Here is a 14,207-nt window from a genome sequence, read left to right on the forward strand (position 1 = left end):
GTAGTTTGGAATGTGATGTTCTGGGCCTGGATGTTTTATTGATGCAGTTGGTGGGTCCTCAACGGCCAGATGCCTCGATTTGCTCAATTAGTGATGGGGCCTGCCGGCAGCGGCAAGGTATTTAACACCTTATAGACCCCGGCAACAACAATGTGTTTTTATGTAGCGCCATTCGGGTAGAAAACATACCCGGGCTGTTCATAGAGAATATGAGGCAATAGGAGAAATGGGTCAAAACATGCTACTACTGAGTCAAAGCTGACAACCTAGCTTTATTATAATCACTTACTATAACAATGTTGTCAAGGAAACACCTATAGTCTCCTGTAAAATATTTGTGTTAAAATATTGTTCAGTTATTTTATAATGGTAATAATAGTAGGTTGAGATGTCAAATATTCCTTGATATGAGGCTAAAGAGGCTTTCACAGTCTGCCATTCATCCACATCGAACCACGAAAGTTTGCAACACAGAAGCAGCTCATTCAGCCAGTGGGTGTTTATTCTGATTTTGCTAGAGCAATCCCACTGTCTTGCACCTTTTCTGTATACCTTTAACTTTCTCGGCATCAAATATTTATTCAATTTTTCCTTAAAATTTGCGATGGCCTCTGTCTCAACTTTGTAACGAAACATTCCAAATTCCAACAACTGTATTAAGACATTTCTCTTCGCCCCTCTGCTCACTGTCATTGATGATTTTAAATCGATGACCCGTTGTTAATGACTACAACCCAAGGCAGCAATCTTTTCATTTTCTGTCAAAATTCTTCATAATTTTAACAAACTGTTGAATCGCCTCTGTTGGAATTAATCCGAATACCTCAAGTTTCTCCGAACTGTAGCTTTTCATCCCTGGCAATATTCTGGTGATTTTGTGCTGTAGACTTGCTGTGGCTTTTATGTCTTCTATAACAGGGAACCTAAAAATGTTTTTGCTATTCTATTTATGGCCTAACCATTTTTTTGTTCAAATTATTAATTCTTTCCTATTATACTCTATATTCCTATTCATATAGGATTGGGAATAAACTTTAAAGAAAATTGTATCTAGTAGACCATATTGTGCAATCTATCTAGCCTGTAGTAGCCTTCAAAGGATATTAAAATTTAATTACAAACCTTTTTTTTGTTACAAAACACCTGTGATTACAGTAATCTTATTTGGATTGTATTCTTTGCAGTTGATAAAATCATTTTAACCCCCTGCTGAAATTACCTTATTACACCATTCTATGTCCATTATGTTTTTTTTACCCCAGAAAAATTAGATAGTAGGTGGGAGCAGTAATTATAATTATATTGGGAAGTGATGCCTGCCAATCTTTTAAAACAACCTAAGCTCTTATGACGAAACTAAACATCTAGGTTCAGCAGTAAAATTTATGAATTTTTCGAATGTTACAAATTTCTAGTCATCAAACTAGGAATTGTTAGATTATAAGTGAACCAGTTTGGGAGATTTTTCAGTGTTCTTTCATTTGTATATTTAGTGCATGATGCTTAAATTAGAAGCTGTATTTGCTGTCTTTCATTTCAGAGCACTTACTGTTCCACTATGCAGCAGCACTGTGAGGTGTTGAATCGATCTGTCCAGGTGGTGAACCTTGACCCTGCTGCAGAATACTTTGACTATCCTATCTTGGCAGGTGGGTTGACTAATGACTTTGGAATTAATTTTTAAACAGTTCTTTTGAAAACTTAAACAAAATACAAAGTTTAGCAATTTGTTTTTCCAGCATTGCAGCATAAAGACTTTGCACGTGCTCTTAGTACATTGTGTATACCCTGCATAAATTGATAATGTGTCATTGCAAACAATTTCATTTTTATGGTAAACGCATAGAAAAATTTATTGAAATGTAATTTTAAAAATTCTGGAATTGAAAATTCTCTTAATGTCATGATTTTGGGATAAGTGAATAATATATAAAAGGAAACCATATTACAGTACCCTGTATCAAGAATCAGTTTAACTTTAACCCCATTTTATCACAGTATCCCTCAATTCCCTTTTTGTTCCAAAATTCAGCTAGTTGCCTCTTCAATGTATTTATGCTTTTCCTTTCATTTATCATTTCTAGTGACTTAGTTCACATGTCTGATGCAATTTATGCAATAAAGTAAATCCTTTTTCCTTCCTTAATTACTTTCTAACTTGTTTTCAGGTGTTTGAATCCTTCAGCATAGTGAACAAAATCCTGCAGTTTTGTCAATCTCCTTCATAATCTTAAAATCTTCAATTGAGTGTTTAATTTAGATTTAAAATGGATGGGAGCTGTCATCTTTGTTTGGCTCAGTACATTTCAATTGCTAATAAATGCATTAAACATTCTTTTTACATTTGGAGTATATTATGAATTCTAAGAAACGTGCTGAAGTTAGTTGAACAGAAGTGTCTCCAGTGCTCTAATAGTTTGCACACAAGTCTGTTCTTTGGGTCAAAGTCACTCCTGCAGGCTATGCAAGAGTGCCCTTCCTGCCTATTTACGTATTTTTCATTTACTGAGCCATGAACAATAATAAATTATAATCAACACCTTATACACACAGTTATCCTTGTACTCACAAGGGCTTACTAGATAACCGAAAGAAAATTGGGAGTGATGAGTTGTGTACAAAAAATATCAGCTCCTCTGATTTTGTGAAACATGTTTTGGGTTTTATTCCATGATCATTGTAAAAAAAAATACAGTTGTAGCACATGATCTTTTCTGTGAGCAGTTTTATTCTAGAATAATTGGTTATGGTGGAAATACTTCAATTATTTTTAAATTACTATTTTGATAAAATGTCCGGTATTAAAATTGAGCTTCTTTGACTCTCAAATTATATAGTGAGCTATAAATATTATACTGGGTACGCAGCATCACAGAATTGTTACAGTGCAGAAGGTGGTCATTTGGCCCATCATGTCCACATTGGTTCTCTGAATGAGCAATTCACCTAATGCCACTGCCCTGCTTTCTCCCAGCAACCCTGCACATGCTTCCTTTTCAGATAATAGTCCAATTCCCTTTTGAATGCCTCGATTGAACCTGCCGGAACCACACTCTCAGGCAGTGCATTCCAGACCCTAACCACTTGCTGCGTGAAAAAGTTTTTCCTCATGTCACTCTTGCTTCATTTGTCAGTTACTTTAAATCTGTGCCCTCTTGTTCTCCATCTTTTCACGAGTGGGAATAGTTTCTCCCAGTCTACTCTGTCCAGATCCCCTCATGATTTTGAATACCTATATCAAATCTCCTCTCAGCCTTCTCTTCAAGGAAAACAGTCCCAACTTCTCCAATCTATCTTCATAACTGAATTATGAAATACACGTTGTTCTGTGATCGAGTAGTGGCAATAATTCATGCTGCCAATTGTTGCACTAATTAAAAATATATTGGTAATCAACTCTGAAAAAAGGTAATTCGTGTCTGTTATTGGATAGATATCCGGGAGCTTATCCAAGTGGATGATGTAATGGAAGATGACTCCTTGAGGTTCGGCCCAAATGGTGGACTCATTTTCTGTATGGAATACTTTGCCAACAACTTTGATTGGCTGTCGGAATGTCTGGGTCATGTGGAGGATGACTATATACTATTTGATTGTCCAGGTTGGTAGACATTGATCTGTGTTTTCTAAAGTATTTTGATAATGAATGATAAGATGAAGCAGAACATAGAGTTTTGTATGATTTTCCCAGTTGTGGCATATGTGTCCAGAGCAGGCAGTAAAGAAATGGAGAGAATGTTAACAAATGCTGCGTGATTACATCACCAGAGTTGTTCTTTGCTTGGGCACTGCTGTATTGAGAAAGAATCACAGTAGGGGCGGTGGAGGCTTTTTGAAAGGGCTATCCAATTAGTCTCATTCCCTCACCCTTTCTCTTTTGAATATTACTATTGAAGCTGTTTCCGCCACTGTTTCAGGCGTGGTGGAAACAGATGATCATAACTCGCTGTGTAAGAAAAGTTCTCCTCATCTCACCTCTGGTTCATTTGCCAACTACCTTAAATCTCTGTCCTCTGGTTAAACTTTGTTCATTTTTGTTGTAAATGCAGTTAAGTTCCAGCAACATTTAGCTTAGCATAGTGTATTGATTAGGTGTAGCAGAATATATACTATATTATTCTAACAGTGGTAGTCTCCAATTTAGAAAAGAAATCTGGTCAAAGCAGCAATCACAAAAGTGTAATGAGTTACTAGGATACCAATTTTGGGTTCTTTCTGATATTTTACCCCCTCGCCATCTCTCCTGAAGATGCTGCTTCATGAAATGTGAGTATTAAAACTCCTAATACTTATCCCAAAAGCCATTCTGAGAGAGAATTCAAGCAGTGAACAGCAATATGGGCGGCACAGTGGCGCAGTGGTTAGCACTGCAGCCTCACAGCTCCAGGGACCCGGGTTCAATTCCGGGTACTGCCTGTGTGGAGTTTGCAAGTTCTCCCTGTGTCTGCGTGGGTTTTCTCCGGGTGCTCCGGTTTCCTCCCACAAGCCAAAAGACTTGCAGGTTGATAGGTAAATTGGCCAGTATAAATTGTCACTAGTATAGGTAGGTGGTAGGGAAATATAGGGACAGGTGGGGATGTTTGGTAGGAATGTGGGATTAGTGTAGGATTAGTATAAATGGGTGGTTGATGTTCGGCACAGACTCGGTGGGCCGAAGGGCCTGTTACAGTGCTGTATCTCTAATCTAATATGATTCAATCCTGTCATCTCATGGCCAAGAGAAATTAGGAAATGCCAATCTTCATAAATCTCTCACTCAACATCTGCATCTGCATTTTCTAGCCATAGTTTCTGGCTTGGATGGGTCTGTCTGATCTGTATGGCTTAGTGTAACGCCAAAGTGTTCTTTTATCATTAGACCATCATGTGATTTTGTTCTCGGCTTTGAGTTAGCAGTAGTTTTGATAGTGTTGCACATTCAACTTAAACTGTGTGCACCTTTGTACTTCAGTCCTTTACATGCAATAAGTTTTGATTGTTGGACCTGTTTGTACACTAATGCGCCTTTATTCCTTCATTACAGGTCAGATTGAGTTATACACTCATCTTCCAATAATGAAGCAGCTAGTGGAACAGTTGCAGCAGTGGGAGTTTCGTGTCTGTGGGGTATTTCTTGTTGACTCTCAATTTATGGTGGAGTCATTTAAGGTAGTTCTCACTACTTGATCAGAATGCCATAATAACCCTGCAAAGTTGCATTTCAACTTGTAACCACCTAATTATTACATAACTGAGATGTTTTTATACATCTGCTATTTTTATTAAATAGTGGCATGAAAAAAGGTAAAACTTTTGGACCAGACTTCCTCCTGCTCCCCACCACTTTTATTTACTTTTTCTCTTATGCTGTTCTCCTGAAGTCAGTGACTCATGTTGGAGTACGATTCCACAGGATCTTCAGTACCTTGTGTTACGACTGACCACTCCAGTCAAAGCCTCCAATCAAAATATACGATTCTAATTGTGGTGGGAGAAACGCACTGTTAATTCAATCCCATCCCTCCGCAGATCGCCTAACATTTCATTTTTAAACTTTCCAAATCAAAGAAAGACCCACTCGAATTGTACCAGCTATTAACCCCAAAAGGAGGCTAACCAAACCAGCTGTCTTTAAATCAACAAATTAACTGTTTAATTAGAAAAACTAAATTCTCAAACACTACTAGGATATAAACAACATTTAAAATAGAAAAAAATTAGAGCCTTTGCAGATTTTCACTCCTGCTGGATGTGGAACAGTCCAAGGTTGCTTGAAGTCCTCACAGCCGTTCGATGTGGGGGGGAAAGGTTCTTCAACAGTAGAACAGTATGTAGTCTAATTCAGAAGTTGAAATTGTTGCTCCTTCTCCAGTGATGAATTTCAACAAATAGCAACTTGCAAACACTTTTTAATGAATCAATTTGGCTTTAGAATTTTTTTGAGGGATAAAAGATGTTCACAGTCTAACTTCCCTTCTTTCAGTTTAAATTCTCAGAGCTCTCTGATTTGGCTTGACGTTTTAGAATTTTGAGAGAGAATATAAATAAACAGACTAAATTCTCTTCCTTCAGTTTAAATGGTCTGAGAGCACTCCTTTCAAGTGCTAACACACAGCTGTCTGTCTATTTCTCTGAGTTAGAACAGACTGTTTCCACTATAAGCCAGTTCAAAATTAAATTGGAACAATGTATCTCTTGATCTCTAGTCCAGAATGGCTATATCCCGGGGTAACGAGAATGCGTTCTTTGACTTAGTCTTTAGAGCTTGCTCAAAGCAGTACGGTTCCTTTTCCAGCCTTAAAGGCACACCACATTCTTCCCCCAAATAAAACTACAGGATCATAACACTTGCCTAAGCAGCCATTCTTCATATGAGCCTAGATCATGAGGATCAGCAAGTTATTTAATTGTGGAGTCAACAATCCTGAGTCCCATCTGTCGCCTTCCAATCTCACAGGCTTTTCAGGAAGGCGACAGGCAAGAGACAGAGCTCTTTTGAGTGTGGGTTTCTCCTTTCTAGCCTAAGGTCACCATATCTCTCATTCCAACTGAGATTGGTGAACTCAGAAAAGACCAACGATTGCAGCTGGGATCGTTTTGGTCTTTGTGGCTCAGCACCCTGTGTAGTACATTTAGTCCAAACTTATTCTATCAGCAAGCATAAACAATTAATGCCTTTTGTAAATGGTAGTTGCATGGCATAAATATGACATTTACTGTAAAGCGTGCAAATGTGTAACTTTATAATTTTTTTAGTTTGTGTCAGGTGTCATGGCAGCCCTCAGTGCGATGGTGTCTCTAGAAATTCCACAAGTCAGCATCATGACAAAAATGGATTTACTTGGCAAGAAGGCAAAAAAGGAAATTGAAAAGTATGTTATGTTGTGACTGACCTAATATATACAATATTACATACTGTAATATACTTATTAGTCGCTGTGAGGCAACTATGGAGTGACCTCTCCATGGCGCATGCCTGGGCAAATTTATGGAGGTTGAGAGTTGCCCAGTCGTCAAAACCCCCCTCTCGGCCTTTCTGGTGGGGTCCAAAGGAGTGCAGGACACGACGTTTGGCACCAGTATGGCTGCAGGAACTGCCGGAAACATGCCAAAGGTGACACATGACCGCCTACGGGGTTCCGCTCCGGATTTTCTGTTAGGGTTTACTCCCTTAGCCTTGGTCTCTCCCGAGACGCCCACAAGGCAGTGGGGTTGTTGGGGCCCCTACACAGGTGTAGGATGGTGCCGGTGGGAGGAGGGGATGCAAGGGGGAGGGGTAGAGGGAGGGGGTGGGGGGGGGGGGTGCAGGGGAAGGAGGTCACTCCATAGTTGCCTCACAGCGACTAAAACAACACGGAAGATACTTGGCATCAGGTGGCAGGACTATATCTCCAACACAGAAGTCCTTGAAGCGGCCAACACCCCCAGCTTATACACACTACTGAGTCAGCGGCGCTTGAGATGGCTTGGCCATGTGAGCCGCATGGAAGATGGCAGGATCCCCAAAGACACATTGTACAGCGAGCTCGCCACTGGTATCAGACCCACCGGCCGTCCATGTCTCCGTTATAAAGACGTCTGCAAACGTGACATGAAATCGTGTGACATTGATCACAAGTCGTGGGAGTCAGTTGCCAGCATTCGCCAGAGCTGGCGGGCAGCCATAAAGACAGGGCTAAATTGTGGGGAGTCGAAGAGACTTAGTAGTTGGCAGGAAAAAAGACAGAGGCGCAAGGGGAGAGCCAACTGTGCAACAGCCCCAACAAACAAATTTCTCTGCAGCACCTGTGGAAGAGCCTGTCACTCCAGAATTGGCCTTTATAGCCACTCCAGGCGCTGCTTCACAAACCACTGACCACCTCCAGGCGCGTATCCATTGTCTCTCGAGATAAGGAGGCCCAAAAAGAAAAAAAAGAAAAAAAGAAAAGAATATACTTATTAGTGATATACATTTTCAGAAATGGATCTTGTTCTATTGACCATCTTTTAGATTGCTTTTGGATTGGCAAGTGTCAGCTGAAAATTATTTTAGAATTTTACAGTTCACTTACTAATGCAATTATAGAGTTTGGTTGTGGTACTACATGACAAAGTAATTTTAATTATATAATGTTGCACTTTATATCAGTGAAAGAAAAAATGGATATTAATAGTGCAACCATAGGACATCCCAAATCTCTCTCAACATCCAGTGATGTACTTTTTGAAGTGTAGTTACTGTTGTAATGTGGAGAAACACAGCAGCCAATTTGCACACAGCACGGTTCCACAAATAGCAGTGAGATAAATGTCCAGATAATTCCTTTTGGTGCTGCTGTTTGAGAGGTAAAAGTTGGTCAGAACATCAGGAAAAGTCCCATGCTCTTCTTCAAGGAGTGCCACGGGATCTTTCATGTTCATCTGAGAGAGCAGATCAGAATGACAGCTTATCCGATGGTGCAACACTCACACGCCGACATGTTGGCCAAGATTATTTGCTGAAGTCCAAGGATCCTGAATCTTCTGATTCAGAGGCAAGCATGCTACCAATGAGCTGAAGCTGAAGCATTAGTAGCATTCGTGCAGGGAAACTTTAAGAACGACCTGGAGTAATAGTATACCGGTCTCTCTTAGTACCTAAATAATGTGATAAAGTAATTAAGGAAATACAATGAGATAAATAGTTAGAACTGTAAAGTACAAGTCTACAAGATTTACTGATGCTTTAGAACGTACTGGTGAAACGAAAGATGAAGCACTGTGTTCAGTTCTGATCACACAAAAAGAAGTGCATGCATTGCAGAGAAGAGCAAGAGGAATAATCCCATGTGTAGAAGAAATGACCTATGAGAAAAGATTAGATAAGATCAAACTCTGTGGAAAGAATGTGGTTAAATGAAGAAGGGAAAATTCATCAAGATATGTAATAATGAATGTAAGGTAAACCCAAATATTACTTCAAAGTGAGTCAGGTTAGTAAGAGTAGAGGATATAAATTTAAGTTAGGCAAAGGTAAATTTAGAACAGATAGTAGGAAAAACTTCTTGACTCAAAAGTGATGTGTTTGGAATTATCTGTCATGGAAGATAGTGGAGATTGACATTAGAAGTATTCAAAATTTAGTTGTGCGCTAGACTCATGAGCTTCTTTGAGCCAAAGAGTCGTCTTCACCTTGACCTGTATTTGCAAGAATATGCATTTCTATAGTGACTTCATTTGCATTGTTCTGCATACTGCTACAATGATGCACACTTCAGGATGTTGTTCTACGTACTACTACAATGATACACACTTCAAGATGTGGGGATTGGTGGTGGCTGGACAGAGATGCTCAGTCGCTATCCTACCTCTCCGAGGAGAGTTGTTGCTTTCAGTGGTTGTTGTGGTGCCTGAAAAATGTATTCCCATCTTCCCCCTTCTGTCAGTATGCTTTTTCCTGTGTAGCTTGTACAATATGCATCTGTTGTGTTGGGCTGCAGGAAAGAGCCCAACTGCTTGGTATTTTCCCTGTCTTTTAAGTTGAGGTTGAACACTGCTCACTCTGATGGGTAAATGCCACACAGATGATTTGTCTCTTATTTGTGGTGGAACATTGTCCCAGCAGTGGGTGGTTACAGCTTTGTCTGACAGCAGAGGTTTGTATTTGTACGTGTTTGCATGTTTGAAGGCATCCTTGATCAGAAAAGTGGCACATTCAGAATCTTGCATGTTTTGTTTGTAAGGTACCCTTGATAATGCTTTTTAAAGAAAGAACTTGAATTTTTAAAGCACCTTTCACAACCTCCGGATGTTGCAAAGCAGTTTACAGCTTGTGTGGTACTTTTGAAGTGTAGTCAGTCCAATAGGCACACAATAAGGTCTCACCAACAGCAATGTGTTCTCCTTCGAAACAGTGCCATGAGATATTTTATGTTCACCTATGAGGGCAGACAGGTCCTTGGTGTAAAGTCTTTGAAAGACAGCACCTCCAACAGTGCACCACTCCGCTCTCAGTACAGCACTGGACTGTCAACCTGGATTGTGTACTCAAGTCTCTGGAGTGGGTCTTGAACCCACAACCTTCTGACTTTACATAATTTACTCTCTCCCTTCCTCCCTATGGGATTTCCAGTGAGTTATAACAAGGCAACTTGAAGCAAGCAGGGCATATTTCATGTGCTAAAATGCCAGGAGGTGCAATTGTTTTATTTATTTTTCTATTATATTCACTTTCCTATATTGAGTTGACAAAACAGTAAAGGAACTATTATTTGAAGATTCACTTTGCAAAACAGTTTTATATCAAACTTTTCATATACTGTTTTTAGAAATTGTTCTGACACAGTTCTGGAGCATTTATATCAATAATATTTCCTGATATTCTTTTATTAAAGGTATTTAGACCCTGATATGTATTCATTGATGCAAGACTCAACTGACACTTGGAAAAGCAAGAAATTCAAAAAACTAACCAAAGCAATTTGTGGATTGGTAAGTTGTTTGTGCTGTAATCAAAGAAGCCAAATTCCAATTAATTTTAAAAATGCTCCATTTGAATTATCTTATTGCAAACAAATCCTGTATTCAGTCATTACATAAGCAACATAGAACTAATTTGTCTTAGTACAAATAAATGAATCTATGCAGCATTTTTAGAATGTTGTTCGGCATGAGGGTTAATATTAGCAGAGAAAGTTAAGAGGAGATTCAATAGTGGTGTTCAAAATGATGTAAGGTTTTGATGGAGTAAGTAAGGAGAAACTATTTCCACTGGCTGAAGGGTCAGTAATCAGAGGACACAGATGTAAGATCACTGACATCAATCAGAGCAGTGTTATTGCAGCAAATTGAATATCACCATTGATTTTATAGGGGATGGAGCTATAGTACTGGAATTCTCACTGTTTAGATGGGGGTCACAGTGAAGTGGTGCAGAGAGGGTTCGAGGAAACTTTTGGGTTCCCCATCTAATTGCTTGAGTTACCTACACCATTATTTCCAAGAAAATTTGAGGCATAGTAATGGTATATGCCATAGACATAGCATTACTACAGTGCATGTTTTTAGGAAATTCCAGGCCATTTTACTGATACAACCAAAGACAACAATACTGTGACAATTCTGGTCTGATTTTAAACTGGACCTTTCTCAAAAAAATTAAATGACTGAGCATTTTTAAAACAATACAAAGATACCAGTGTTTTTTCCAGCAACATTCCATTTTTGTGTGTGTGCTTTTAATATATTTTTAACTGTTGGCTAAAATACTATTATGAAAATCCTCAGTGGTGAAAATCTTGGGATCTAGAATTTTATTAGGCTATATCAGAATGATGCTGTTCATTAACATGTTATTAATTGTTGCATTTGTCTTTTTAGGTTAATGACTACAGCATGGTGCGTTTTTTGCCATTTGATCGCTCAGATGAAGAATGTGTTAACATAGTCTTGCAGCACATTGACTTTTCCATTCAGTATGGAGAGGATTTTGAAGTCAAAGAACCAAAGGTGAGAGATATATAGATTATTTGTGCAAGATTTCTGCAGTAATACTGTTTGCCCACCACCACCCAATCTCTTCAGCCTAGTGGTCGAGACTGTCTCTGAGCCATAGATATTCCATGAAGAGTTAGGTGATTTATATAATTTATATTATATTTATAAGGTGATATAAAAAGAAAAAAACATTCAAAGTAATTTAAGCATGACTTTGTCTTCTCTTCCTTATTCACCAAACTGGTCAAGAAATAAAGATATTAAAACCATTTCAACAGATGGAAATCATTTGTTGTGACTGACAGATCTGTTATGTAGGTTGGATAATGATCAGACCAAGTTTCAGCTGTGATGCCTCCTACAACTGAATAACTTGCACACATGCACTGTGGTCACATAAAGAAAGGGTACTTGGATTAAATACCAGAGGATTTCTGACTCCTTTGGAATTCCAGGATGAGTCACTCTCCTCAGAAGAGGAGGAGGAGCAAGAAGTTGATTTCCAGTGGATAGTTTTATGCTGTAAACATGTGAGGTTATGCAGTCCAATAAATGAATACCCGTATTCCTGTTCTGCTTTTGCTTTGTTTCTCTTAGATTATATTTGGAACTAAAAAAATACAATGAACTTATTAAAAAAAGCCATGCATGTGACAATATATAATTCAGTTGAGTGCTGTGCCGTGTAATAGTATATTTTAACACTGTATACTGTTCCATTATAAAAGTGTGCATTGAAATAGCTGAGGGTTTTGGAACTTGCTTGCATAATTACATTTATTAATGGGCCCTTTATTACAGGAGCAAGAAGAAGACACTGATGCCCCAAGCACAAGCAATCAGTTTTTCCAAGGTGCAGCAGCTGACTGAAAGTTCCTGGATATGACTGAGTGTTTAGCCCAGTTAAATATTTGATGTGTTAGAAGCATTCTATGTGGATCTATTGGCACTGCGTCTTCCCAACATTTCCTAATACCACGCAATTTAGGAAACTTGTTTGAAAACTCAACATATTTACATGATATTGTTGTGTGGAGAAGATCTTAAATGCTTCAAACTGATTTTATACATCTGAAGAAAATTACTATTGTTTGAGCTTGCTAGGTAATTAAGTTACCAACATACAACTCTTAACTGCTGAGGATTCCTGTTCTACTTAAGGTACCAAAAACACTTCATTGACGTGTAGAGAAAATGCTGACACATCTATTTAAAGCAACACTTTTAAAGGCCTGTACCTTTTAAAAGATTATTTGCCTTGAATTGTTGGGGAGTTAGGTTTTCATTTTTCCTCTGTTCATTGCACATCTTCTGCTTTTGAGTATGTTCTCCTTAAGTATGTTAGAGTAAGTTATTTCTGACAGTACAACGTCAAGAATTGTACAGTGTACAGCAATGAGTTTTATTTTAATAAATTGCATATTTGTGTCTGTTCCAAAATATTATTTCCATATGATGGGAAAAGCTTATAATGGGATTTTTAAAAATTCATTCATCGGATGTGAGTGTCACTAGCAAGACCTGCGTTTATTGCTCATCCCTAATAGCCCTTGAGAAGATGGTGCTGAGCTGCCTTCTTGAACCACAGCAGTCCATGTGGTCTACAGTACTGCTAGGGAGGGAGTTCCAGGATTTTGACCCAGGGTCAGTGAAGGAGCGGCAATATATTTCCAAGACAGGATGATGTGGAACTTGCAGGTGCTGGTGTTCCCATGCAACTGCTGCCCTTGCTGTTCTGGGTGGTAGAGTTTGAAGATGCTTTGGAAGGAGTCTTGCTGAATTGCTGCAATGCATCTTGTAAAATGGTACACACTTCAGACATGGTGTGCCTGTGGTGGAGGAAGTGAATGTTTAAGGTGGTGGATGGGGTGCCGATCAAGCGGGTTGCTTTGTCCTGGAACGGCGATATATTTCCAAGTCAGGATGGTGTGTTACTTGGAGGGGAACTTGCAGGTGGTGGTGTTCCCATGCATTTGCTGCCCATGTCCTTCTAGGTGGTAGAGGTCGCAGGTTTGGAAGGTGCTGTCTAAGGAGCCTTGGTGCATTGCTGCAGTGCATCTTGTAGATGGTACACACTCCTGTCACTGTGTGTCGGTGATGGAGGGAGGGAATGTTTGTGGATGGGGTGCCAATCAAGCAGGAGTGTTGTTGGCACTGCACCCATCCAGGCAAGTGGAGAGTATTCCATCACACTCCTGACTTGTGTCTTGTAGATGGTGGACAGGCTTTGGGGAGTCAGGAGGTGAGGTACTCCAGAATTTCTAGCCTCTGACTTGCTCTTGTATTCACAGTATTTATGTGGCTGGTCCAGTTAAGTTTCTGGTCAATGGTGACCTCTATGATAATACTGTTGAATGTCAAGGGGAGGTGGTTAGATTCTCTCTTGTTGGAGATGGTTATTGCCTGGCACTTGTGTGGCATGAATATTACTTGCCATTTTTCAGCCCAAGCCTAAATGTTGTCCGGGCCTTTCTGCATATGAACTGCTTCATTATCTTGAGTTGCGAATGGAGCTGAACACTGTGCGATCATCAGCGACCGTCCCCACTTCTGGACTTAGGATGGAGGGATAGGCATTGATGAAGCAGCTGAAGGTGATTGGGCCTAGGACTGCCCTAAGGAACTCCTGCAGCAGTGTCCTGGGGCTAAGATGATTGGCCACCAACAACCACAACCATCTTCCTTTGTGCTAGGTATGACTTCAGCCAGTTAGTTGGAGTTGATTTAAGTGTACCTGACACAGTCCTCATAGTGGTGTTTAGCTGCATATCTAT

The 14,207-nt window shown here is 39.4% G+C and overlaps 1 protein-coding gene across 1 annotated transcript; it reads left to right on the top strand.

Moving 5' to 3' along the window:
• On the top strand, positions 1-12,863 carry gpn3 (GPN-loop GTPase 3). Its single transcript, XM_068055567.1, has 8 exons — positions 1-117; positions 1,541-1,649; positions 3,434-3,601; positions 5,024-5,148; positions 6,736-6,851; positions 10,332-10,428; positions 11,317-11,445; positions 12,235-12,863. The coding sequence occupies exons 1-8, from the start codon at positions 70-72 to the stop codon at positions 12,301-12,303; spliced, it is 861 nt and encodes a 286-aa protein (XP_067911668.1). The 5' UTR covers positions 1-69; the 3' UTR covers positions 12,304-12,863.
• The last annotated feature ends 1,344 nt before the right edge of the window (positions 12,864-14,207 follow it).

The sequence above is a fragment of the Heterodontus francisci genome, chromosome 23 (genome assembly GCF_036365525.1).
Source record: "Heterodontus francisci isolate sHetFra1 chromosome 23, sHetFra1.hap1, whole genome shotgun sequence".
NCBI classification, from domain to species: Eukaryota; Metazoa; Chordata; class Chondrichthyes; order Heterodontiformes; family Heterodontidae; genus Heterodontus; species Heterodontus francisci.

Excerpts from the sequence above, each read along its gene's own strand:
- gpn3 (XM_068055567.1), top strand. The coding sequence starts at position 70 with ATGCCTCGATTTGCTCAATTAGTGATGGGGCCTGCCGGCAGCGGCAAG. Across the intron at positions 6,852-10,331 it reads GCAAAAAAGGAAATTGAAAA|GTATTTAGACCCTGATATGT; the intron begins GTATGTTATGTT and ends CTTTTATTAAAG. Across the intron at positions 10,429-11,316 it reads CCAAAGCAATTTGTGGATTG|GTTAATGACTACAGCATGGT; the intron begins GTAAGTTGTTTG and ends TTGTCTTTTTAG.